This window comes from Varanus komodoensis, unplaced genomic scaffold, assembly GCF_004798865.1.
Source record: "Varanus komodoensis strain SLA01 unplaced genomic scaffold, ASM479886v1 scaffold36, whole genome shotgun sequence".
Taxonomy (NCBI): Eukaryota; Metazoa; Chordata; class Lepidosauria; order Squamata; family Varanidae; genus Varanus; species Varanus komodoensis.
The window spans coordinates 789,679-815,524 of record NW_025335873.1 but is presented as its reverse complement, the minus strand read 5'-3'; the positions used below and the strand labels follow the sequence as shown (position 1 = coordinate 815,524).

General features: G+C 47.3%; 1 protein-coding gene across 1 annotated transcript in view; it reads left to right on the top strand.

Moving 5' to 3' along the window:
* Positions 1-25,846, top strand: part of NTNG2 (netrin G2) — an 81,339-nt gene that overhangs the window by 43,598 nt on the left and 11,895 nt on the right. Inside the window, exons 3-4 of the mRNA XM_044440023.1 lie at positions 6,365-6,537; positions 9,199-9,219. Of these exons, the coding sequence (XP_044295958.1) occupies positions 6,365-6,537; positions 9,199-9,219 (194 nt within the window). The remainder of the gene's footprint in view (positions 1-6,364; positions 6,538-9,198; positions 9,220-25,846) is intronic.

Below are 25,846 nucleotides of genomic sequence, written 5' to 3'. Positions count from 1 at the left end.
ATGCATTCACTGCTTCTCATGATTTGCCCAGCCTCCAAATGGCCAGAACAGATGTGGAAAGTGGCTGTGAGAAGAGAGGAGGGATGCCCTTGTCCCTGCAAACTTTATCTGGCATCCTGCTGTAACAACTCCGCCAGAACATCCAACATCAAGCCCGATTGTGTGTCCAACTGGCAGCTTCAGAACTTGCTGCATCATTTCTAGAGGGAAGCGGCAGCCATGGGGTGGGGGAGAAGCGGAAGGCTTTGCATTAAAAATACATCAACAAGCAATTCCCTTTCGCCCTTTGCTACCTACCGCCATGTTGTTTGGCCCTAACTGTGTTAGGAGAAAACACTGGAGAATTCCACCTGATTAGATTACTCCACAGCAACGATAGCAGAACTGGAGGGGAATGTGCTATTGCACGACCTTGATGCTCATTGTGTGTCCTCCAACTGCAGCCATCGGATGCTCTTAAAGCTTGGTACATCTGGTTCTGATATTGAACACTCAGCAACAATTCATTCCTGTTTCCACCTGCTTGCTATTTTTATTTAGTTCCTTATTTAAAATTAGTTTTTAAGGTTGCCTTTAAAGAGAGGAAAAAAACCTCTCTAGGTGGCATACAGGACTTTTTAAAAATGCGAAGTTTACCAAGAGCAATAAAAATACCACAAAAATGATAAAATCATGTTCCTCCAATAAAACCTCTGACTACCACCTCTAAGGGAGGTTCAGTGGGTGGTAACAGGGGGGAGGAGCTTCTCAGTTATTTTTACTGTTATTTTTTTACAGTTATTTTTTACAGTATTTTATGAGTTGTAAATGACTGAGAGAGCTTTAGCTTTCAGTAGATGCAGAATCAATATAATTATTATTATTATTATTATTATTATTGGTGGTGGTGGTGGTGGTGGTGGTGGTGGTGGTGGTGGTGGTGGTGTAAAAGACCCTTTCTACAGTGGCCCAACACCTCTGAAATGTGTTGCCATTGGGGGTTCATCAGGCCTCATCATTGCAGGTACTGAGAAAGGTCCTGAAACCAAAGGAGCTTGTTCACTGTGGCCTTCCCTTGCCATACCGGGCAATTGTACAGTATGGACTTGGAAAATGCCTGTGTCTCTTGTATTTTGGAACATTCACTGTTTTACTACCCTGCTGGATTTTACTATATGAGCCTTGGGAGGAGCAAGATTATGTAAGCTGCCTTGGGTTCCTCAGGTAAGCACAGGAACAAGGATTGGGAGGGACATTTAGAGAGGGATCTCATGTGAATACACGAGAGGTGGAAGCATTTACTTGAGGGAGCATCCACTGAGACTCCATGACAATTCAGACACCTCAGCCATTTGGTGGTGTTCTGCCATTCCTGATTAAATAATGCATCTTGATTGATTGGCCTGAAAAGTGCTGTGTTGCGGGGTCAGATTGTGCGGGTTATCGTTCCCTGATTAGATTGATGATTCTCAAAGGTCGAATTCAGAAAGCAATTCCCTGGCAAGATTGATCCTTGGGAGGAGGGAAATTTATTTTTCTGCCTTGCAGATGGGTCCTGACAGTGAGAACAGCAGGCCTAGAACTGCAGAGGGTGGAGCAGAAGGATACCTGATGTTCCTAGTGCGTTTTGTAACTGCTTGGAAACATCGTTCTCATCCTGCACACGGCTCAAGTTGTATTCTTTGCAAGATGCAAGTTCCTCATTTCAGAGATGCTCTGCAGAACTTTAGCTGAAAGTCAGCTGAGACAGGAATTGATAATAAGGTCAGCAAAGAATCAAATCAGTTGCTTCATCATCCCAGTAGCATGTAATGTCTGAAGCCAGCCTTATAACACACTCAAACAGTGAGCTCAGAACCAGCAAAAAACAAGGGGAAACTATTGGAGCTTGGAACTTTAGGTTAATGCAGGGGTGGGCAGAAAGTAGATCTAATGTAGCGGTGCATTTCCTACATCCACAGGGTGATCAACTAGATTATTTTTCAATAATCCTGTTGGGTGGTTCATCACCCATGGTAAACAGGAAGCTTTTAATTAAAGGTATAGTAATCCTTTAAAAGTCAGTAGCCCTCTGCCTGTCCACACAGTGGAGAGGATGCTGCTGCACTTTCATTCTATTGCCCACAACTCACCAATCTGAGAAAATGCAGGAAACAGCACAGGAAAACAGGAATGCAGCCATTTGGTTAAAAGGGAGTGAACAAAATACCAACTTTCCAGAAAATGGCTAGTGCAGAAGCAGAATAGGTCAGGAGCTATAACGCCAGATGTTTTAGAGTTCAACTTCCAGCATTCCTTACCACTGGGAATAGTGATATGATATTCAGGTGGTTGAAGTCCAAAGCATAGAAAACCCAGAAACATAGAAACAGCGAGTCAGAAGGGGTCTCCAAGGCCATCTAGTCAGACCCCCCAGCTCCAGCCAGCTCCACTCATGTACTACTCAACATCTGGAAATCTTTTTCCTGCCTACCGTATCTGAGCAAGCATATACTGGTAAATTTCATATATTTGCCTTCAGCCTCACTGATGCAACTTCTGTGAGCTTCTCTAAAATGATAACCTCTCCCCTTAGGTAGGCAATTAATTAGTTTCATCCAATAAATGAACATGGAATAAACTGGTGGCTCCTGGACCTGATCCAGGCCCTCTGCTTGCTTTCATGAGGAGTGAGTTTTTTGTGCCTGCCTGCAGCAGTGAGTCTACAACCAGCCATGGCCCTTCACCAGTTCATCTCCCCTGTTAAAAAAAGAAATTGCGAGTGAGCAGGAGAGAGCAAGAAGGGGGAAGCCAATGTTCCACAGATGCTAAATAATTCAGAGTCAGCCTCTTGGGTATCTGAGCACTGGTCATTGCCTATTCAAAGGGGTGAGGACAGTTGTGCAGAAGATTCCCTACCACCTCTCTCTCTCTCTCTCCCCCTCTCTCTCAGGGTAGATGGAGGAAGTCATCGAAGTTCAGGGACCAAGCAATCTTGATTTGTATCATCTAGCACAGAGAGGCATGTGTGGTGAGCACATGGAGAGAGAGAAAGAGAGAGAGATTCTTCTTTTCCTGTCCCAGACCTTCAGCATTTACTGTCCAATTCCCAAGTATTTAAGTGTGATTATTATTTTTTAAAGCTCTTTGGGCTCTGATACACCTTCAGCAACCCTCACTATATGGCTGATTTTCTGAAACTTTTGTTTTTGACAGCCTTCTTGGCAGCTCTTTGCTCCAGAGATTAGCTCTGTTCCTCTTGAGCTCCCTTTCGAGGATACACTTCTCATTCCGGCCTTGGTTTTGGAGGATAATTTCATGTGTGAGATGCAGGAGGGAGGGGGAGAGAAAGAGAGGGAGGGAATGAGCAAGATAGGGCTAGTCAGCTAAAATATTTCCTGATCAGTTGAAAAATAAGAGTGAGGATCCAAAAGGACCCTGGTGAATTGTTTTTAAAATAATAATAGTAATAATTACAATGCAATGGAACTATCAGCAACAAACAAAAGAGACCAAGGAAAGTGGAGATTCTTCTGCAGTCGTGGCAGATTTCAGGCTACAGAGCCTCCCATCTCCTCCAACATTCCCAGTAGCTCTGGCCTCTTAGCCAATCCCATTGTCTCCCCTCAGCCAGTGTTTCCCGGCTGCCAAGCTCTAAGCTCCCATCAGTCGCACAGTGAGGCAAACACCACAAGGAAGCAAGGTTTAAACCTCCCTTCCAGGCAATTAGGTGACTGGAGAGTATTACTCCTGTGTGTGCACGGGTGCTTGTGTTCTTGTGCACGTGCGAGGGTCACCCAATGTCCTCTGCTTCAGAGGGTCATTCTTTGAAGAGCGGTCTGGTCCTGGTCCATTTGTATGCCTAATTTCATACTGGGGTCAGGAGCCTGTGTCTCCACCAGTCCCATCTGCCATTCAAGAGCTAACTCTCATTGGGTAACAGTTGTGATAAGTCTTTAAACTGAAGCAGGCCAGGACAGCCTTTCAAACAGAAGAAGCCTGCCGTGGTCTTTGCATCCTCTGCAAAAGAGAGCACATAGCCAGCACCCTTTCCCCAGTGTCAATATTGGTTTCTCCAAGTGGCACCATGGTTCCACTTTTCTCGCCACTCAGCACCCAGTGTTTGCTGTTGGAGGGAGTGATATTTCTTCTTTTTCCACTGTTTACTAAGGGTCCTGGGAGCCTCCCTTCCCTACGATTTGGGACTGGTTGCTGTGCTTCTCTGAGGGACTAAAGAATCACAAGAACCAATTCTAAAGTTACATGTAGTTATTTGAAGCATGTACCTCCTTTCCTACCTCAGAGGCATACAGAGTTATTTTTAGCCTTGCGTTATTTCTATGCTGCCGGTCAGGCCGAGAGAGAGAGAGAAACAGAATATTTCCCATGCAGGGATGGGAGACAAATTTATTCAGTTTGCCCTTTAATATCAATATACATCATTTTGTACTAGGCAGATCGAAAGCTGTTTTCCTTCGAAGCCTGCCATTCGCTAGGTTTGTGCAGTGGAGTTCTCCAATGATATCTTTAGAAGCATACAAACTTCGTATGTATTAGGGAACATAATATCCAAATATGCCATAGCAAGACTGCTTGCAAAAATGTGCGTTTCAGACAAAATGCATATCAATTGCACTCATTACAAACAATGCACACTATGGGTTTTCATGCAAAATTAAAATAAAGAAAAGATTCTCCAAGTTTGGTATGACCTGAACTTACAACTGGAAACACTTTCACAGTATGAGGCAAACTGATCTTAAGAAATGAATAGATGTGTCTGCTCTTCTTTCCAAAGGCACTTCTAGAATGTCCTGGCTCAGAGAAGTCTTGAACTCCTATATGCAAGCAGAAAGCTTTAGCCTAGCCGCGAGGAACGTCTTTTAGTCCAAGGGCCAAATTCTCTGTCCAAGAGCCCCTTTGGAGCCACAATGTAGTGGCCTGCAGAGCTGACAAGAAAGGGGGTGGGGCCAAAGATGCAAACATACCAGCATATTGTCGCTAAACTTGTTAGTGTCCAGTGATGGGTGAAATGGGAAGGCGGGCATGACCCTCTGGGAAACCCTGGAGGACAATTCCAGGTCCCCAGGAGGACTGGATTTGGTCCCTAGGACTGAGGTTTCCTAACTATGTAGTGGACCAAGGGGTACTGGAGTCGGGATTTTCAGGGTCAAAGTGTCAGGACCTTTTAATTAGCAAGGAAGAGGGTATCATATGTTCCTCCCCACCACCCCAGTGTCCCTCTTCCTCCTGAGTTTAGCTGCCATCCTGACAGAACACTGCACAGAGTGATGGATTTTTCAGCACAGAGTGCGGGGGGGGGGGGTTGGTTTTGTTTTGGTGAGCTCTTTGTTGTCTGGGATCTGCACAAGTTCAGACTCTCTTTGGAGGGGGCGGCTCTGGGGACAGTCAAAACAAGCACCACCACTTCTGGGCTTAGCACGACATCATGTGCTAAGCTAAGCCATGCAATGTATGGGACGGAGGGCATCCATTAGGTCAGCAATTCTTAAAGTCTGTCTCAGGGAAGACTAAGATTCCTCAAGAAGGCAACTCAGATAGTCTCTGTCCTCATGCCCAGCTAATTAAACCAAAGTAGACACAATTGAACAGACATTCCTCCCTAATTTACCCTTTTCTCTCTATCTCTTACTTTCCACTGTGGTCTCCCCTGCTGGGTTTGAAATCAGAAGCTCCTTAGGGCATGAACCTAACCTCTGGAAAGCTGCATTATAAGAAGTCACACTGCTAGTTCTCCTATGAACTTACCAAGTTACTTGGTATCGACAGTGATTGGGAGCAGAGTTTCAGACAGTTGGGTGCCCCATGCCACCTTCTAAGCAGCACTCCAGCATGCCACAACCTCTTGTCACCGAATTCCCCCTGCTATCAGTTTTCCCCACTCTCTCTGCTCTCTCTCCCAGAAAGCTTCCTTCAGATCACACTTTCCCCATTTCTAGGAAAAAGGAAAGGGTGACCAGTATCAAGATTGCTGGTGTAGGCCCATGTATACTATGCCTGTGCAGGCATCCGATGTATATAGGTTTGTGTGCTTGTGTATGCTTGCATCTGCATTTCTGCATTTCTGTTTCTGAAATTCTGTGCATGAAAAGTATAGAAGATGTTCAGAATCCATTTTCAGAGGAGAAAAGATAAAAACTTCATTTTGTGGGCCACTTTCTGATTGCGGTTTCTCAGGAGCTGCAGCTGTTTTGAAGATTTCTGCTTTGTGCTATGCCTTGGATATCAGGGTGTTTTGATAGATTGTAAATGCTTCTGCAGTGCCATATTTCTGTGATGTGGGGACTGCAGCTGAAAAGAGACTGTTGTGCATTTTTCAATGTATCCACCAATGTGCAAAATCACCGTGGTTAGGGCTAGCCTCTCCCTTTGGTTCCTCTGGCAGGTGCAAGTGCAACCTCCATGCCAACTTGTGCACCTTCAAAGAAGGGAGCCTCCAGTGCGAGTGTGAACACAACACAACTGGGCAGGACTGTGGCAGGTGCAAGAAGAACTTCCGTAGCAAGTCATGGCGGGCGGGATCCTACCTCCCTCGCCCCAGCGGCTCTCCTAATGTGTGTAAGTAGCTGTACAAGGACAATCATTTTCTTTCTTTCTTTCTTTCTTTCTTTCTTTCTTTCTTTCGATTTACAAAGAGCTCAAAGTGGTGTATATCCTTCTCCTCCTCCTGCTCTCCATTTTCCTCACAACCACAACCCTGTGAGGTAGGCTGGGCTGAGACTCTGAGCCTGGCCCAAAGTTACCCAGTGATCTCCATGGCTGAGCAGGGACTAGACCCCAGATTGACTGAGTCCCAGTCCCATGCTCCTAACCACTACACCACACTGCCTCTCCTCCCGTCATCATCATCCCTGGAAGCATGATGTCTGCATTGGAGATGCCACTGTGGATGTATCCCGTCTCAAACATGGTGTGCAGGGAGTACTAGCAAGATATATCCCAGTCTTGAGAGTAGCAGATGAAGTGGGTGGCAAGATTGAGGCAGGGAAAAGTAGGACCTTCGGTAGCTTCAAATGAGTCCTGCTGGCTGAAATTCTTCCCTACCAGGAATGAAGCAAAGTGTAGTCTCAGCAGGGAAGTGAAGCTAACGGAAACCCCATGTAGGCCGACAAGACCCGTTATGTGGTCAGCTGAGTGGACCATTAAGGGCCCCTTTCTGATTTTTTCTTTTATCCTACATGACTGGGGAGATGGACACATTCCTGAGTCTCACTTTCCGAGTCAAAGGATGATGGGAGGGGAAGGCACTGACTCTCCCATTCCCAAAGAAGAAGCCTGTGGTTCATCTTTATTAGGCAGTGACTGGAGCTACAGCCTGCACTTCTGAGGGTGTCGGATTGGGCAAGGCTCCGCTTCCTGTGACTTGGAGATGACGGGAGCGCTAGCATGACCGTATCACCAGGGCAGGCCTATGGGAGGAGCAGAAGCTAAAATCCATCACCCAGCCTCTCCCTCGTTTGCAAAAGCAGCCTGGCATAAATGTCACGGTGGAGCAGATGCGGCTTTGAAGCAGCTGCAATCCCTTGCATGTCATTCCACCCTTGCTTTCCACCTTTGAATTAAGAATTATGGGGCTTGGGGTGATCAAAGCTGAGACCCAAGCTCAAAAGACCACGGCAGGAACGTTTTGTATTTGACAGGGAGGGGCGATGGGAGCGCTTTGAAAGGGAGCAACACGGCTACTGCCAAGTGCCTGCAGCCCTTCAAAGGCGCCACAGAGAGCCTTTCTGGTGCCGACAGCCACCACAACCTACAGGCCGCAAGCAATCCCTTTTCCCATTACATCAAGCTTGTTCCTCATCTTTCTCGTATCAGGAATGAGATGTCCTGGACAGAGTTAGGCTCTGCAAACCTGGGGGAGTCTCCTGCTATGAGACTGTAAGACACCCCTGCCTAAAAGCTAGATGGAGTGTCCGGCGTGTCAGGAATTGCCTTGAGCAGGGAACAAACAGGCACATTGCCGACATAGCTCAGGAGGACGGTGGTGAAGAGGAGGAGGAGCAGGCGATGCCATGGTCTGCCTGCTCCTGGGTGCTGTGCCTGGCAACGAGCAGTGATGAGAAAGAGGAAGAGGAACAAAAGCAGACTGGTAAGGCAGACTCCCTGAGGGAGGGTGCTTTGCTTTGCTCAGGGACCTTCTGAAACCTGGATCAGCCACCTCCTCAGGAGACCAGTCTTTTGCCATTTCTTGTGTGAACAGACCTGATCCACTCCTCCTAGATTAAAGTGGGAACTGGAATTCAATTTGCCCCTATTTCACACTTCTCCATACCTATTCCACGATGTGAAGTGGTACCAAAAACACAGTTGCACAGCTCTGGCTTATGAGCGCCTGACAGTTTTTGCTATTTTCGCTTTGCTTCCTTCAACATGACAACGACCATCCAGGGATCTCATGCTGGATATGACCAGGGCTTTTTTTGTCACAGAACGCAGCGGAATGGCGTTTCGGCACTGTGTTTTCCAATGGATTTTACCAAGTGATTTTGAAGGAGTAGCAGATCAGCAGCAAACATCATTAACATAGTGCCTGCAGGCGGCTATTGTGTCTGCTATCTGCTATCTGATAGTGAGAGATCGCTGCTGCCCTGCTGGCTTGGGATTGGTGTGTGTGCGTGCTTACTGTGCTTACTGCCGCGGGGACCTGAGTTCTGCCCCCCCCCTTTTTTTTTTTTACAAAAAAAGCACTGGATATGAGACCACTATGATCCCTATTCAATTCATGGGTAGCCATGTGCCGCCATTACTAACAGCCAAAACCCATTCTAGCTGCATCCGTGGGGGTGTGGAGAGTGAGCCTGCCCAATCAGGAATCACCCAAATCTTTCCCAGCACTTTTGCAATATCCCAAACATTTTCGACGGGTGCTGCCACGTTCCATGCAGCTTTGTGGTCTCTCCCTTCCTTGCCTACCTTTCAGCTGTGCTCTGGCAAACTTCATGTACTCAGAGTGTAACTTATTAGTAACAAGCTGTTGTGCCAAAACTGATGGAAACATATGACCCTGCTCAGCCTGAGGCCACAGCAAGAGAATGCTAATAACTGGGGTCCCCAGGTCACAGCGGGTGGCTTGAATGCAACGCACCCTTGCATGCTTTGCCCTGAGCAGGCTGTTTTGATCTCTCCTGACCAGTCTGTGCACTTATGAACAAAAGACTCCTGTTAATTAGCACCATGCCCTCCTTCATACATGCTGACCCAGTTCTTTTTTCCTTCCAGGTGCAGCTCCAAACTTCGGCAGTAAGTAAAAAATGTGACTTGAAACACTGACATTTGATGTGTCCACTGCATGGTCTCTGTGCATGTCCCTAGCTGGGGAAAAGAATGGTGACGCGCTCTGTCCATTAGCGGCTTCCAGGCAATAGTGTGCTCTTCTAACGGTGACTCATTTTCTGCCCTCTCGAAGGACCTTCTTTGACTTCAGGAACTTCATTGTCTCTGTCGCTCTGCTGCGCTTCTCCTCCTCCACCCCAGCCCTACAGGATGTGTTAGGCCATCAGCACAGAAGGAAGCTGAGTGATTCTCAAAAGCCCCCCCGTGAAGGTCACGAACCCCCCACCCCACTATCACAGCCAGTGCTTGAAACTCTCCTCCTAACCATGAGAAATGGTTTTGGTTTCTTAGCTGCAGGGGCTGGTTTCTGCCACCTTCATTAGCCTTGAGAGCATGGGTCCTCAAACTAGGCCCATGGGCTGGATCCGGCCCACCATGCCCATTCATCCAGTCCGCCATAACTCATCACGCGTGCGCACGCATGGCAAGGTGCCATCTTGCTCGCAAGGAGATCGTTTTGGACTCACTCGGAGAAAAGGCTCTTCTTGCGAGCAAGCCAGCACCTTGCCGGGCGATCCTTTTTTCCAAGCGAGTCCAAAACGATGTCCTTGTGAGCAAGCCGGCCCTGAGGTGCGCATGCATGCCCCTGCCTTTCTGCATGTGCCCCCTGCCCGCACTGCCTTGGTGGCCCACGCCCATCCCTGGCACCTTTCAACTGACCTCCTATTCAAAAAGTTTGAGGACCCCTGGGCTAAAGGATGCCGTGTTTTGTTTTGTTTTGTTTTGAATGAAGAATGATGCCTTATATTGGGACGTTTCTGCTGAAAGTCTCTGAGCAAAAAGTATTACCAGCCATAGATCCAAGGGGCTACAAGTGAGATAACTTCCCATTGTACCAGGAATGTGTGTGCAAGCTGCAGTGTCACAGGAGTGCAGAAAATGTGGTTTAACTGTTAGGTGACAAATGTTACTTATGTTTTAGCTGACAAATGTAACTTCAGATTTTTGAGAATCTTGGCAAATTTCTAGCCTTTATGGATGTAAATGTTTGTAGTATTGCTTGGTGGATTTTGCCACCTTGATCTTTAGCATGCATATGGAAGGTGCTATTGGGATTTGTGCACCAGCCATTCAAAGGTTAAAGTCCATCTCGTGGTCGAGGGACTGACATTTTTTCAGCCTCCTAACCAGAAGAAAGAAAAGGCCTATTTCCATTCCGAACTATGCAATCCTGCTCAGACATCACTTCCACCAAGTTTGGTGGGGTTTCTTCCTGGATAAGTGGGCCTAGGATCACAGCCTAAACATCACCACAAGTGCCTGTGAGGCTACTGGAAGAAATAACTTTTAAAGATAATTTGCAAACCAACATGATTCTGTTTAGGGCCACATGTGGTTGGTGGGACTGCACGCTGCTTTGCTGGTGACACTGTTTTGTTTGTGCTACAAGAGCGGCTCATCAAGGTGGTGTTAATTTGGCCCCTGTGGTTCCAAGACCAGCAGTGGCTTGGATAACAAGGGTAATCACTAATGGAGACGGCGTGCTGCAGACCAACGAAAGGAGACTGGTCTCCGCTTGTGGTCTAAATACTGGCAAAAGGAGGAGCGGCAAAAGCAGATATGTCATTCTGTGTTGTCAGATATAAAGCCAAGGGTTCTCTTGACAGCACAGGGAAAGCAGTGATTAATTGGTGATAAGCTTGTCAGAGATGAGGTTGATTCTTCCCCCATTCCCCCAGTGTTTTCCAAAGAGTTCGTAAGTCTATAGTAACCTACCCCAGCCCGTGCTCTCCAGACATGGCTGCAGCCAGAAGAGACAATGGTCAGAAATCCTGGGACTCACAAGTCAAAACTATCTGGAGAGCATGCAGTAGGGAAGGCTGGATCAAGATTAGGAATGCACCTCTGTTCAGTCCATTCCACCTGCATCAGGCATCTTCGTCTCTCCTTTGATGGAATTGGATTTTTTGCACTTGAACTAATTTACATCAGCACTAATGTGCAGTAGCACTAATGTTCACGCACACAAATGTGCTACTGAGCATTAGTCCTAATGAGCTCTTGCACCTTTGCTCATAAGAATCAGTACAAATACCCCTCAAAAATGCGAAAACTCCATGTAACTTGGAAAAAAACAAAAGCCACAGGTTGGATTCATAGGCATGCAAACTTATTTGAATCTGTTGCCAAATTCCACCAACATCCCTAGTTAAATTTCTGTCCCTGAGGATGTTGAATGCATCCGTGCATGTCTTCCAGAACTTGCCTTTTATAGAGATGCAGCAAGTGTGCAGGATCTGGAATTCACTGAGGAAAGCACACCACACCAGCCATGGATAGTGACTTGCCAGATATTTCAGGGATTACCCATCCTTCTAGTGGACTACCATAGGGGTTAGTAGTGTGTCACCTGGTTGTGCATGGGATGTGCAGGCCTGAACTCCATCATAGCTCCTGCGGTCATAACTGTGCTTGGGACAAGCAGTAGGGGAAATTTCATCTGGGTGAGTAGCTTGCAGGGGCCCACTCAAATCATCCAGGGGATATTTGGGCATGTTCCCAGTAAAACATGTTTCTTGAACCTGAAAGTTTTATGAATTTTTAGCTAAATCAAGGCTGAATAGAGGCTTTGTACCATTTTTGTTGTCCTGACCCTTTCCCACAGCCACCCCACACAATCCCCAGGTCAAAGGATCTGAGTCACTGTAGTTTGCTTGTTCACAGAGAATTCCAAACCTGTCTCTTCATGGAATCAAAATATAGAATTAACACTCATCCCATTTAGGTGCACAAAAGCAATATGCCCTATAAAACATCCATTCCCAGCCTGGCACCCTTCTGGATGTTTTGGATTATGAGCCTCATCATCCCGTCTACAGGGAACCCTGGCCAGTAGGTATGTTCACTGGGGATGATGGGGTTGTGCCACTCTGGGCTGGGGAAGGCTACCCAAAACTGTGCCCTAGCATTTGAAATCTAACATGGAAAAGGGATAGATGCTGCTTGCGCTCCCGCTCTCTCTTTCTCTCTCCCCCCCACCCACCCCCATTCAACATTTATTTTCTTTGTTAGCCAATGAGCGGCCAAAGCGAATCACTACCACCAAAGCCACCATCAATACGACTCCCAAAACCGCCACTGCCACCAGCACCACCGCTTCCACCACGTCTGCTGTTCCTACCACCTCTACCACTGTCATCACTACCACGTCCACCACCACATCCACTGCCGCCACCCTACCCATTACAACTCCACAGCCAGGTGGGTGCCAAGCTGTAGACTGCAAGGCACAATCCTGCCCCTCCACAGCTCTCGACTTGCTCATATAGATCCATTAGCATTAGTTGTGCTCACAGGTAACTCCCTCCCTCCCACCTTGCCTCCCGCTGCAGTGCATTCAGTAGCCACAAACACCTTTAGCTAGAGGAGTCCAGCTCAGCCTGCGTGCCTCTTTGCCCATCCCAGAGGCCTGGGCTGGGGACATGGATAAAAGTCACACGGCCCTCCTCCTCCCATCTTTGTCAGCAGCAGAGCTTGCTTTGATTTCAGGCCTAAGTAATGCTGAGGAGGGCATGAGCAATACTAGCTTGCAGCTCTTTCATTTTCCCACCATGTGAGTAGCTGAAGCAACTTTCTGGAGGGGTCTCCATGAGGCAGGGGCATGGCATCAATTCAAGTCTAACTATTTATTTATTTTTATTTATTTATTAAAACATTTTTATGCCGCCCCATTCACCGAAGCCTCGGGGCGGCTTACAACATAGATAAAACAATAAGTTAAAATATCCATATAAAATAATCTTAATTAAAACACACATTATAAAATAAGCCACCCTGGCCAGATAAAATTCAATTGTATTTAGCATTTAAAATGTTGCTTAAATAAAAAGGTCTTAGCCTGGCACCGAAAAACAAATAACGACGGCGCCAGGCAGACCTCTCTGGGGAGCGCATTCCATAACTTAGGCGCCACCGCTGAGAAAGCCCTTCTCCGAGTAGCCACCCTCCTAATTTCTTTCACGGAGGGTTCCCAGAGAAGGGCCTCTCCCGCCGATCTCAGGGGGCGACTGGGCAAATATGGATGTAAGCGCTCCTTCAGGTAACCAGGACCCAAGCCGTTTAGGGCTTTATAGGTCATTACCAACACCTTGAATTGGGCCGGGACTTCAATGGCTGTTCCATTTCAGAGAAACTCTTGGGATCTATTTTCACTTTGTCCAGCAAAGTTGGTCTTTCCAGCCAAAGCCCCAACATGCCAAGCCTTTGTCCGCCTGCCTGTCTCTCATAGTCAGCTGATCCTAATGAACTCAGCATCACAGGGTGTCCCACTGCTATGTGGAAGGGTGGTGGTGTGCAGATCAATATAGCGGGCTGCATTTTGGACCCTTCCTGGTAATGTGGCTGTGGAGGAAGTCACAATGAGCACCTGCGTACCTTGTCAAAGATAGTAATGGCTCTTGATGCCTGGATTCTATGCTCAGGGGGTACTCCAAGGCTGATGTGATTTTTATCCATGTTGGCACATTGTGCAACCCCCCCCCCCAGTTTTTCCCCTTCTCCATCGCCTATGCTTTGCCCCTCTGTCTTGTGGCAAGGGTGGGCAGGAGATGGAGCCTTGAATTTGCGTCAGAAAACCAAGCAAGCCTCGTGTCTTCTATTTCCCCTATCTGTGAGATTGATCATTTTCTAGGTAAGATCTATCCAGTTTTTGCAGGTGCACAAGACTGACTTTGGTTGTTCTATGTATCTGCCTCCCCCATCACTCCTTGCACTAAGCTAGCTGTTGGCAGGGTTTCAGTGTGCAATGTGTTAGCTCTGTAACATTAAGGCTTAGCAGGAAGTCCACCAGTTAAAGAAAAGTTTGCTTTTATCTGTCTTTTATCCTAGGTGCCAATGCATTTAATCCAAATAAATGCACATGCTCAAGCCTTGGAAGAAGTGCATTTTTGACGCATTGGGGAAACATGATGTTAAGTTAGAAACAATATACTGTGGGTTAGAGTCAGACTTGGTCATACTTAGAGCAGACCTATTGAAGTCAATGGCACTAAAGTTAGTTACGACTGATATGTCCTGTTGTTCTTCATCGCGATCTTTGTATATCACGCCCAGGAAGATTTACCTATCTTAGGCTAGAACTTTCCGTGGGAGTGAATATATGTAGGACCAGGCTTAAATCTGCCACTCCAATCTGCCACTTGGCTTGATCCAAGCTAAGTTAAGCTCTTCTAGGCCCCATAAGACCTTTTTAATCCTGCTGTGCAAGTCTTTGATAAACTGATGTGATTTGAAAATGTTAGTCCTCGCTGTGTTTAATCGACAGCTGGACAGCAGCTTTGTTAAAGGTACCAAGGCAGATGTTACAGAACAGCAAGTAAACGTCAGCATTCATCAGACTGATGGAACAAGAAAAGGAGGCAGAGAGCAAAGAGCAAAAGAGTGGTACCAAAATTAGGGCAAATGTTGCCAAAGAGAGATCTTCCCACTTCTTTTGCTTCTACTGCAGTACAGCAGAACAGAATAAAAAAATAAACTATATGCCCTTAACTTTGAAACTCACTAAGGACATCAGACCCTCATTGCTTAAAATAGGCCCTTGCCGATTAATCTACTAAAACTCAAGTTGATTCACCTGCTGGTTAAACTGATTAAAGCTTGCAGCCCCAGTAATGTGCAGAACCAGCATCAAGACTTTGCACAATTGGCTCTTGCAAGTTTTATCTCCCCAGGAATTTTGTAGGGTGAGTTTTGCTTCTGGGAAGGTGTTTTGAGACTCTGTTGAGAATTTCTGCACTTCCTTTTGCTCTCTCCCTTTTTAATATTTGTGCTTGTGTGATCCTTTGTACCCCCTGAGCAGCCACGGTCGAACAGCCTACTGATCCCTCCATGTCTGTATCCATCCAAGAGACACAGATGAAAAAAGGTATTTTATGGCCACATTGATGTTTTCCTATTCTCAGTTTGTGCCTACTCTTCTACGCAAAAATCACTGCAGCCCGGCCAAGGCATTCCCAAACTTCTCCTGGGTGGCAGATCTGTTTTCTGCTTTTTGAAGGAAAACAGATTCTGACGTTGCTGGTTTCAATGGAGGAGCAATGGTAAAACAGGCAGGGAGGGGAATTGCTAACCATTTTACTGTTACCTCAGCATAGTAGCCTGGAAATGTGTGGGCCTACAATGCCCACCACCATCAGTCAGCTTGGGTCTGGTGGGATTCATAGTCGAATACATATCTGGAGGCACCAGGTTGTTGAAAGATGCACAGTCATCTCCTTCCATCATCCCACAACTGCTTTTCATCTTGGAAGGGAGGAGACATCTGTATCTTTTCTCCCATGGGCAAACACATATTGGGTAGATTTTGGGGGAGAAACCAAACAATAGTGACATGGTGAAGTTCCTCCCCACACCATTTACTCTGCAAAAAATGGAGACCCAAGAAGCTGCCTTGTGTGTAGAACACAAGTTTACGCTCCGCAGGACAATAGCGATTTTCAGCAAAGGGGAAAGTCGAGGAAGAAATTATAGCTCTTCTGAATCTACATTTGACCCTTCTAAGGCTCTGCAGTGCTAAAACCACCATTTTCTTCTGCAAACTTGATTGATTGATTGATTGGACTTTTATCCTGTCCTATAAGTTATAAGTTTCCCTGGACAGGTTCCAAATTAAGAAATATACAATAAACATACAATTAAAAATAAAATCGAACACGCTAACAAGTAAAAGTACTAGGGCTAGGGGATCACACAAATGCACACTCCACTTAATCTGCTCAGAGGAACATCTTCAACGCACGGCGCAATGGCCTTGATTGAGTTCCCCAGGGACGACACGACCTACAAAGAAAACCTAAGCTAGGATAGATGGCACAGCATCTGCAGCCTATATGTATATTTGCATATATACCCCAAATTTTGGGGTAGTGGTAATGGTGGCTGCACTGAGGAGCAGAGAGGGCCAAGCACACCTGTGTGTGTTAGTTACCTGGCCTTAAAGGAGGAGAGAAAATGTTTGAGAACACTTAGCCCAGTATTATGCATGGTTTGCCCTACAGAAAGTTGGGCTCTTTTCCTTCTGCCTTTAGCCTCTCCCACCGCTGGAATGCAACCCTAGAGAGTTTTTCCAAAATGGAACTTGGTCCTCAAGCTGAAAGATGTTTTAACCTTCCACTTTAGAGATATATGGCTTTTGTTAAATCCATTCCAACTGTGTTTTGCCAATTATCAAAAGATCCTTCATTCCATCGTGCACCGGTCTTATTTCATTTCTTATGGGAGTTCCATTTGCACTTGTGCAAATTACACCCAAAAATCCAAAAGAAATGGGTCACAACTCTCTGTGTGGACTTCGTGTAACTTGGAAAAAAAAAAAAAAAGCCAGCATCTACTCTGCAGTTCAAACTTTCAGAATTCCAAACTCCCTTGAATCTGTCATGCATTTCTCTGACATCCATTAAACAGAAATGCAATGCAACTCACCTTACTGGGGAAGGCTGTGAGCAGGCCAACCGGACTTCAGCTGGACAGCCTTGCAAAGAGAGTACTGTCTTCTGGAAAGCAGGGCCCACGGTCAGCCTCTAGGGCACTTCGGCCTTGACAGGTGCCCAGAGAGGTGCTGAGGCCTGGGCCTCAGCAGCTCCTGCCTCAGTTTCCACCTTCAGAGCCATCCTGACCCATGCAACCAGTTGCAATGTCAAACCCTCTGCAGATGCACCAAGATACCAGGCTAAGCAGTTCAGGACAAAGTGAATGAATAATTTCCCCTGTTCTGCAAAAGTGGAGCCAGCAGAAGTGTGCATGAATGATTAAAAAGCAAAATGCCTCCAGGGCAGCTTCTTTATTGTGACTCTAATTAAGCCCTTGCCAATTTGCATGGGGCCCTTCTCTGTACTCTAGTTTAATGCCCAATTAGTATCAATTGGCAACTGTCTCCCAGTTCAACAGCATTGTGTCTGTTATCCACCTTTTAAAGGGTGCCTTGAAACAAGAGAACGGAAAAAAGTATATCCCTCTGAATTGTTTATGAGTGGCTGGAAAATGACATCTCTGTCATTTAACATTTCTCATCTCCCCCTGCCCCCTGTCCCTGCCACCCGAAGCAACATTAGGGGGTTACTCAGTATGACTGGACCCCTGAATAAGAGATGAAAGGCTGACCTCTGAAGTCCAAGCGCTCTCTTTGGAACCCAAAGAAAGATGGTGTCAGATGGTGACTTTTGCAGCAAACCACCATCCCAGTTTAAAAAAAACCTTACAAAGTCATCACTGCCCTGTGGATCCCAGTGACTTCTGCTTGTTTGGTGGCAGAACTAGACCTCAAATATCTGCAAAGGAATCAGAACATGACTAAAGTTCTGACCCCCCCCCCCCATTTCACACACTTTTTTTGGATCAGAACCCACAGGCCCCATCCACTTCTGTCTGAACAGAAGGTTACCAACTTTAGGTTGCAAACAGAATCCAGATGGCGCAACTGCAGGAGAAGAGCTGTCGCTGTCAGGAAACTGAGAGTGGATTTTCATCACCTAAAGCACCTGGTGCTATACATCTCTTGCGCTAACTGCAAGACAGAGTGCCAAAGCCAACTCTTTCATGGGTGCTAAAGTTCCCTATCTTAATACAACTTTTGTGTTGCTTTTGCAAGAAGCTACCAGCTCTTCAGGTGTGGCCCCGTTGCAAGCTAGCTCCTCCCCACCCAGGTTGGACGCTGGAAGCAAAGGTAGGAGACCAGACTGCTGAGAACACCCCTCAGCTGGCGAGTGAACATCCCACTGGGTCAGCGTGGCCCGTAAGGATTGCTTTAGCAGCTGCACACGCAAAATCCACTTCGCTTTCCATGTGTCACTCTGGCTTCTGCCAACCAACTCCCAAGGGAGAGGCATTTATCCCTTTGTCTGATTTCAGCTCTGTGTCCTTACACACAGCTGGTGTGATCTGGTGAGCCTGGGTTGATCCCCAGAGCTTTGCCAGAGACATCAAAGCAGGCAGTGATAGATGGTGGGCAGTGGCGGGTGGGGGAGATTGCTCCTGGCCTGCTGTGGGATGACACAAGAGGACCATGGAAACCACGTGGTTCCCCTGAGAGTTTGCATGGTGCCTGTACAAAGAGAAGCTGGTGTGATATGTAGATTAGGTGTAGCTTAGTGCCCACAGTAATTCCCTTTGTGATGGCCAGCCTGTGTTTTGTCCCCTCCCTGCCCTGTATGTGTGACTGGCACCAGTCTGCAGTCCAAATTGACTTTAAAAGTTGCCGTGGGTCCTGTTTCCTTTTCTTCTTTCCTTTTAAGTGTCACCTGGTGCCCCTCACCTTCCAGGTTTGTGTTCGTATCTGAGTGCATTTTCTTTTGGATATTGATTGGTATTACCTAAGCACAGCTGGGATGTGAAACACAGTTCATTCATTCACCAAATCGTATTGCTCCGTTTCTAACGTTAAAGGAATGGCTAACTTGGTGCCACCCTCCCCCCATAAATTTCATGGAGCAGGTGCAGGGTACCTTCCTGGGAAAGACTGTTGAAGAATATGAGTTTTCGGTCATTGCTGGACCAGCTCTCCAATGGTTGGCATCTGCCTTACTTGTAGTGGACAGTAATTCCCAAAAGCTTGCACAACAATCCCAAAGATCCCCTTCTGCCTCATTATCAACTATACCGTTTCTGTGGGGCTGTTCAATAGCAGCGGCCTGTGGACCCCAGTTGCTGGGGAGCATTGCCAGGAGGGTGCCGCGGTCCTTGTGCCCTGTTTGAGAGAGTTCTGTGGACAACTGGCCTTTGTGTGAACAGAACGCTGGCCTGGCCTGACTCACAGTCAGATCCAGCATGGCTCTTTTCATGTCTGTGTGTTTACTGGGTTCAACAGCCCCGTGCCTCAGTCAGGGGGAAAGTGAGGCGTGCAACTCTCATGCTAAGAATGGTGCAAGGCTGAGCCGCCAGATTGCCTGTTGCCCATCTCTTTCTAGATTCAGTGCATCAGGCAAAGGGCAAGATGCTATTCGGCATGGAGCACCTTGTAAATGCCACAAGTCAAGCCTACGTGTACCTGTCCCTGTGCAACAGATGCACACATCGATGTGTGTGAACTACTGCACTCAAGGGAGGCGATCAAAGCCCAACATCAAACAGGAATCTGAGATGAAGTAGGGACTGCAGCCTGTGTGGATATATCACATGTCGGGGGTGTACATTCCCTTACTTTTACTCAGGAATCAGGCCCAGTGCAATCAATGGGTTCTACTCCCTGCTGCAGGAATCACTTGACCATGAAGAAGCGGAAGGCAGCCACCTTGGGCAGCGGGAGCTGGGGAGTGTCAATAAGGCACTGGAGAGTCCAGATCTGGATGCTCCATGGACTGTCCTTCCGTCCTTGAGCCTTCACAAGCACCAGGGGACAGCGTGGCCCAGTGACCAATGCAGGGACTACAGGGGGCACCACTCCATCTGCACCTTTTCTACATATTTCCTAGAGAATATGGCCCATCAGTTTTCAGTGGTGCTACAAATCAGCTCCTTAGGTAGCCAAATGTCTTCTGATAACTCTTCCCAGGGAGATCCTGGGAGCTGTAGTGCAACACATTAGCAGGGCTCCAAGTCGGTGAAGGCTGGTACCTAGAAGTGTTGTTTGTATAAAGAAGGAAACTGTTGGACACTCAAAACAGAGGGAATCCTGTGAGTCTCTCCCTTGCACACAGGCCAGGTCACCAATGCCAAATGCCTAGAAGCACAGGCAGAGGCAGCTCTTGTGTTGTTAAAATGCAGGAGGCCAACCCAGAAGAAAGAGGTTTTGAGGGACTGATGAAGAGGGGTGAGAAAAAGCATTGTGGTTTTTTCCAGTATTCCACCCATCCCAGCTGAATTTGGCCTAGGCTTCTAGTAGTCTTCAAAGATCTTTTTTGATAATCTCAAGTACTGAAACGTTTTTCCCAACCACTGCAACATCAAGATGCTGGCAGCTCTTCAAGCTCAGCTGTGGTGAAACCCAAGCCAGTGCCAAAAGAACTGCCTGAGAACATCCAAGGTAAGGGAAGCGATTCATAGCTAGTGTCATCAAGAAGGCCAGATGCTAAGGATGTGAGCAGAACAGGCTTATGGGATTCACATCCTGCTTCCTATTGTGGCACCTGGTTGGCCACTCTGGGGATCAAGTACTGGACAAGGTAGTCCTTGGGGCTGGGCTCCCAGCACATTAACCCACGCTCAAGGACTGGGCATGAGTAGAGTGTGAATTATTGAAATCGAGGTTGCTTATGTTGTCTGAACCCAGCTGCACTAACACGCCATGCCTTGTGAATGACAAACAACCCATGAAGCGAGCTCATGCTTTGTTAGCTTGTGAACTGTGGGTTGCTCATGGGAAACCACTCAGAACTGAGTCTGAAAGCATCCACTAATTCCTTGATACAAATCTAAGATGCAACCACATTTGAAATCTGGAAATGGTGTAGAAAAGGGCAGTTAAAATGGTCAAGGGTCTGGAGCTTTGAAAAGAGACAATCAAGGAGAGAGATGAGAGAGGTTTGTAGAATTATGCATGGTGTGTAGAAAGTAAATTAACAAGACATTTCTCTTTCATATGCTATAATCAAAAGGGGTCATCCTATGAAGTTGATTGTTGGAACGTTTAAGAAAGAGAAAAGGAAGTCAGTCCTTCACCTGGTGCAGAATTAAATTATGGAATTTGCTACCGCCAGATGTAGTGATGGCCAACCATATGTCCTGATTCACATCCTCCTGTAGGCAGTCGCTTGCTCTCCACATCTTTGGACTTCAACTCCCTGAAGCCAGTGCCAGCGTAGCCGATGGTCAGGGAGCCAAAATTCAGAACAGCTGGAGGTCTGCCTTCTGCCCATCTCTGATCTAGCCCGCTTCCACACTAGCCGTTTCTTCCAGAACTTTTACCCTTTGTTCATTCACTGTTTCTCACATTCCTTTGGTGAACTGAATGCCTTTTGTTTTCTCTTCTTGTGTTTCTTGGACTGGCTTTGTGACAAGTTGGGGGCAATTGAATGAAATCCTAACACCCTCCCCACTGCACAAACAGGCAAAGCGCTGTTGGAGCGTTCAAGGGCATCTATGTGTACCTCCTTTTATTGCTTCTTGTTCAGCATGGCTTGGGGGTGGGGAGCAAACTACTGGTAAATCATAGCACCGGAAAGGGCCTCCAAATTTATCTAGCCCAGCACTCTGCCCATGTAAGAAATGCACTTCTACAGCAACCCTGGCAGGTGGCTGTTCAACCTTCACTTATAAGCCTCTGACAAAAGAGGGTGCACTGCCTCCCACGGTTGAAGAGCACGTCTCATCAATTCCTGCTCATATTTCTTCAAAATCCCTTTTACTGCTTGCTTGCTTGCTTGCTTGGCAGGCAGAGAGCCAGTCTACTGATAGGCTGTGGTGTCTCCTCTTCCACCTCCAAACTATCACTGCTGTCAGGACCAGGGAAAGAAGCAAGTGAACAAGCAGGGAGCAGCGGCAAAAGAGAAACAAACCCTGGGGTTCTCAGCAGTGGTCCCTTGCTGGGGTGTGCGCCCTTGTCAAGGGCCCACTTATGCCGACCCTCAACGCTGACCCAGCCTGGCACTAAGAGCAAGCACAGCATGACCACAGTGCAGCTCAAACCCCGGATGAGCGTGCTTTAATTAGAAGAGATTTCACCAAAGGCTTCCGGGAACACACCTCTCCTAAAGTCCAATCAGAGGATGGAAGTAATTAGGCTAATAGGTCATCCTAGCTTGACACAGTTAAACCTAATTAGTTGATCCTTTGATTCTTAAAAGTGCTTTCTCCTTTGCAGTTATTCGTTCACCCTCCTTTAGGGCTAAGCCAGCCCTAAGCCTTTAGGGGCAGGGTAGAAATATAGATAGATCGATAGATCGATAAGGAGGCATGGCTGAGGGAATCTCAGCTTATGGTTCCGCACTCCTGTTCTAAGTTACTCAGGTAACAGCAGAACGCTCCTTCTCCAAACAATTCCATTTAGCAATGTACCTTATCAACATTTGAAGAAGCCATTTCCAAAAGGAAAAAGTCTACTGAGCAAGAGAGGTTTACCAGGGGCAGGAAGCCACCCTGAGGCAAAAAGCAATGGTTTCTTCGGGTAGCAGATTTAGGACAAGTGTCCTGAAGAATGAGCAGGACACTGATCTGCTCCGTGGTCGTGTTCTGGCACAACTCTGTTTATTTTCAGTGCAGCTTGCGTGAAAAAACTTTCCAGTGGATTGGATCTTCCCAGATGCTCTGCAGTGAAGATGGAAATGAGTTGCACTTTCCATCTCAGGCCACCAAATGGCTCAACACAGATCTCTTCTCAAACCCTTTGAAGTCACATCATGACCTGCCTTTAGCTTTCCTGGTTGGGTCAGGTGCAGCTTTGTCATCCTGGCCCCATGGTCAGGGGAATTGGTAGCTCAGCTTTTATGCTCTGTTCTCATTCCAGATTTTTGGCACAGGAGGGCCAACAGCGGGTGCCTGTGCAAAGGGCTGTCAGGCTGTGATCACTGGATGATCAAACAGAATGCAGAGACAAGGATTGGCAGGGCCGGTTGCTATGACAACACCCAGGTAGCCAGGCTGTCTCTCCTGCTCCTGCAGACTGAATCTACCTGGCTCACAGGGCATGCCACTGCCCACCTGTTTCAGGACTGTCAGTGCCAGAGGGCTATCAAAACTGTTTCAGGGCAGCATGCTGTTTTAATTTCCTCTGATCTGGGAGGCAGCTTGAAATGAAGACAAGGGCCCTGGGCAAATGCATGGAGTGGTCAAAGGCAGCAGTTGGAACACCTGGAAGACATGAACCAGGAGCCCTGAGAGCTCTTGGGACTCTTGCCGTGCATCTGAAAACAGAGTAGATGCCAGCAACACTGCGCTTTCAGTTTGTTGGTTGGCAAAAATCCTCCCGCTTCTTCAGAGACATTCAAACCTGGAATAGACTCCATAGAGGTTCATCCTGCAAAGTTTTCTGTGACCCAAGCTGCTTTGAATGAATACTGCTCTCCCCCCATGCCCACTCCCCTTGACTTTTCCAGCAAATCTTGAGGATTAGAAATTAATAACCCAGTAGGACAAATTGAAGAGAAGCAGCCAGTCAAGTCCAGTAATATATTAATTAACCAAAGCGGATCTATCAGACTTCAGTAGGACATGCTTGTCTAAAATGCTTGTCCATAAACAGCTTGGTAACACACAGGAAAAATGGGCCGTGATTTATATAGCACTGTGCACGCTCTAGTTGACCAAGCAATGTGAAATTGGAAAAAAACCACTGGACACCTACTGGTATTTTGTAACTTTGGCATTCAGATGGAAACAAAATTAACAAAGTCCCATGTTCTTCCAAACCGTTAAGATCCTGAAATCTGCAATTAGCAGTGCTTCAGTCCGACTTTCGCACCATCCCTAAAGATGGCTCAGGTTGCCATGACCAGTTTTGGCTTTCGAAGGGAAGGCTGCACTGCTGGCTTAGTAACAAATGCTTGTCACGGGTGCATCAAAAAGCAGTACTAAATCAAGGGCGCCTCCAAGCTACAGTCGCAGTCATTGTGCAAAAATGCCTGAGCCCGCTCCCCTGTCGTCTTGGTTGATCCAACCATTCGTCGGCCTGCCTCAGTGCTGTGCAGTTTCTTCGGGGCTAAGTGTATTTGCACGCGCACGTCCCTTCTTGCTTTGAACTGCATGGTGAGCAGCACTGTCCCACTTAGGTTGGGTCAGACTTAGCATTAAGGTACCTGCGGGGCAAACCTACGTAAAAGCCAATCCATAAAGAGATGAAGGTTGAAGTCACAGATTTTGAAGTCACCCACAGTTAAGTGGGTGGTTTCCAGAAAAGACATTTGAGGTGCAGCTAAGGGCAGAACGCAAGAGAATGAGAGAGGGAGAGGGAGCAGTCCAGCGGAAACATACCAAATGTAGGTGAAAACAGGGAGTCCAGCAAGCGGTAAGTAGCGACTCAATTGCAAGGTCAGGTCGCGCAAACAGGAGTGCGAAGCACTGGATGTTGAGATGAGGTGTTGTTCCCAGCTGTTTTCAAGCTCCGAAAGAGGCCTGACATAAGCAAAGCCCCACCTAGTGCACAACTTTCACGAGGGGGCCCCATTCACGAGGAGTCCAGCTACTGTGGATTATCTCCAGGTGTCAGCCTGCACCTCTGCCTTCTGCTACTGGTGCTTTGTAGGGCCAGACAAATTCTTGGCCTTCTCCCCAGGCCAAGAAGGCACATGAGCCTTCGGGTCCTCATCCAGGGATTACAGTGAGAGTTGGGTGCAACATGATCTGGAAGACATGAAGCTAAAGATAGGCAAATATGTCAATTGCAGTTTCTCTTCATTTCTCATTTTTCAAAACTTAAATTTGGCTCATCCTGAACATACACACACAGGTATATAGCTTGTGTGAAAGTCTGTATGACTGTTTGGCTGTATTTCTTCTAATGCATTCATTTTTAGCACAATTTTATCTAATACACACATTTCTGCAAGCAATTTACCTAATGTAATACACTGTGATGTTATTTTCACTAATATACACATCTTTCTGTATGATTACACCTTCCACGTACATTTAGAAACATAGAAACATAGAAACAGAGCGAGTCAGAAGGGGTCTCCCTGGCCATCTAGTCTGACCCTCGGCTCCAGCCGGCTCCACTCACAACGTGCCCACCATGTGCATGTCCAGCCTATCTTTGAACACCCTCACCAATGGGGCCTCAACCACCTCCCGGGGAAGCCCATTCCATACCCTCGGGGCCCTAACTGTCAGGAAGTGCTTCCTGGTATCTAAATGGAACCTTGGCTCCCTGAGCTTTGCTCCATTGGAGCGCGTTCTGCCTTCCTCTGCAGGGGAGAACAGGTCAACTCCCTGTGACACCCCCTCACATACCTGTATGTCGCCAACAGATCCCCTCTGAGTCTCCTCTTCTCCAGGCTGAAGAGACCCAATTCCCTCAGTCTCGCCTCATACGGCATCCCCTGCAAACTGGCCACCAACCTTGTGGACCTACGCTGCACTGATTTTAACCTGGCTATATCCTTCCTGTAATGAGAGGCCCAGAACTGAGCCCAATACTCCAGTTGCGGGTGCACCAGAGTCGTGTAGAGCGGTAGTAATACCTCTCTTGATCTGGAAGCCATGCTTCTGGCTATGCATCCAAGGGTGGTGTTCGCCCTCTTGACCACCACATCACACTGCTGACTCATGTTTAGCCTGCAGTCAACCAGCACCCCGAGGTCCCTTTCGCAAGTGCTGCTCTCCAGCCACTTGTCACCTAACCTGTACTTATGACAGCTATTCCTATGCCCCAAGGGCAAGACCTTGCACTTATCCACACTGGACGCCATCCTGTTGTCTCCTGCCCACTTCCATAGTCTGTCCAGATCCTTTTGGATCTGGAGTATCTGCTCCTCAGTTGTGGCCACTGCTCCAGTTTTAGTATCGTCTGCGAATTTGATCAGCAGACTGTTCACCCCTTCTTCCATGTCATTTATGAAAAGATTAAACAGAATTGGCCCCGGGACACAGCCCTGGGGGACCCCGCTTGTCACTGGCCACCATCCTGACGATTCCCCACTAATGGTTACCCTCTGCTTTCGGTCAGTCAACC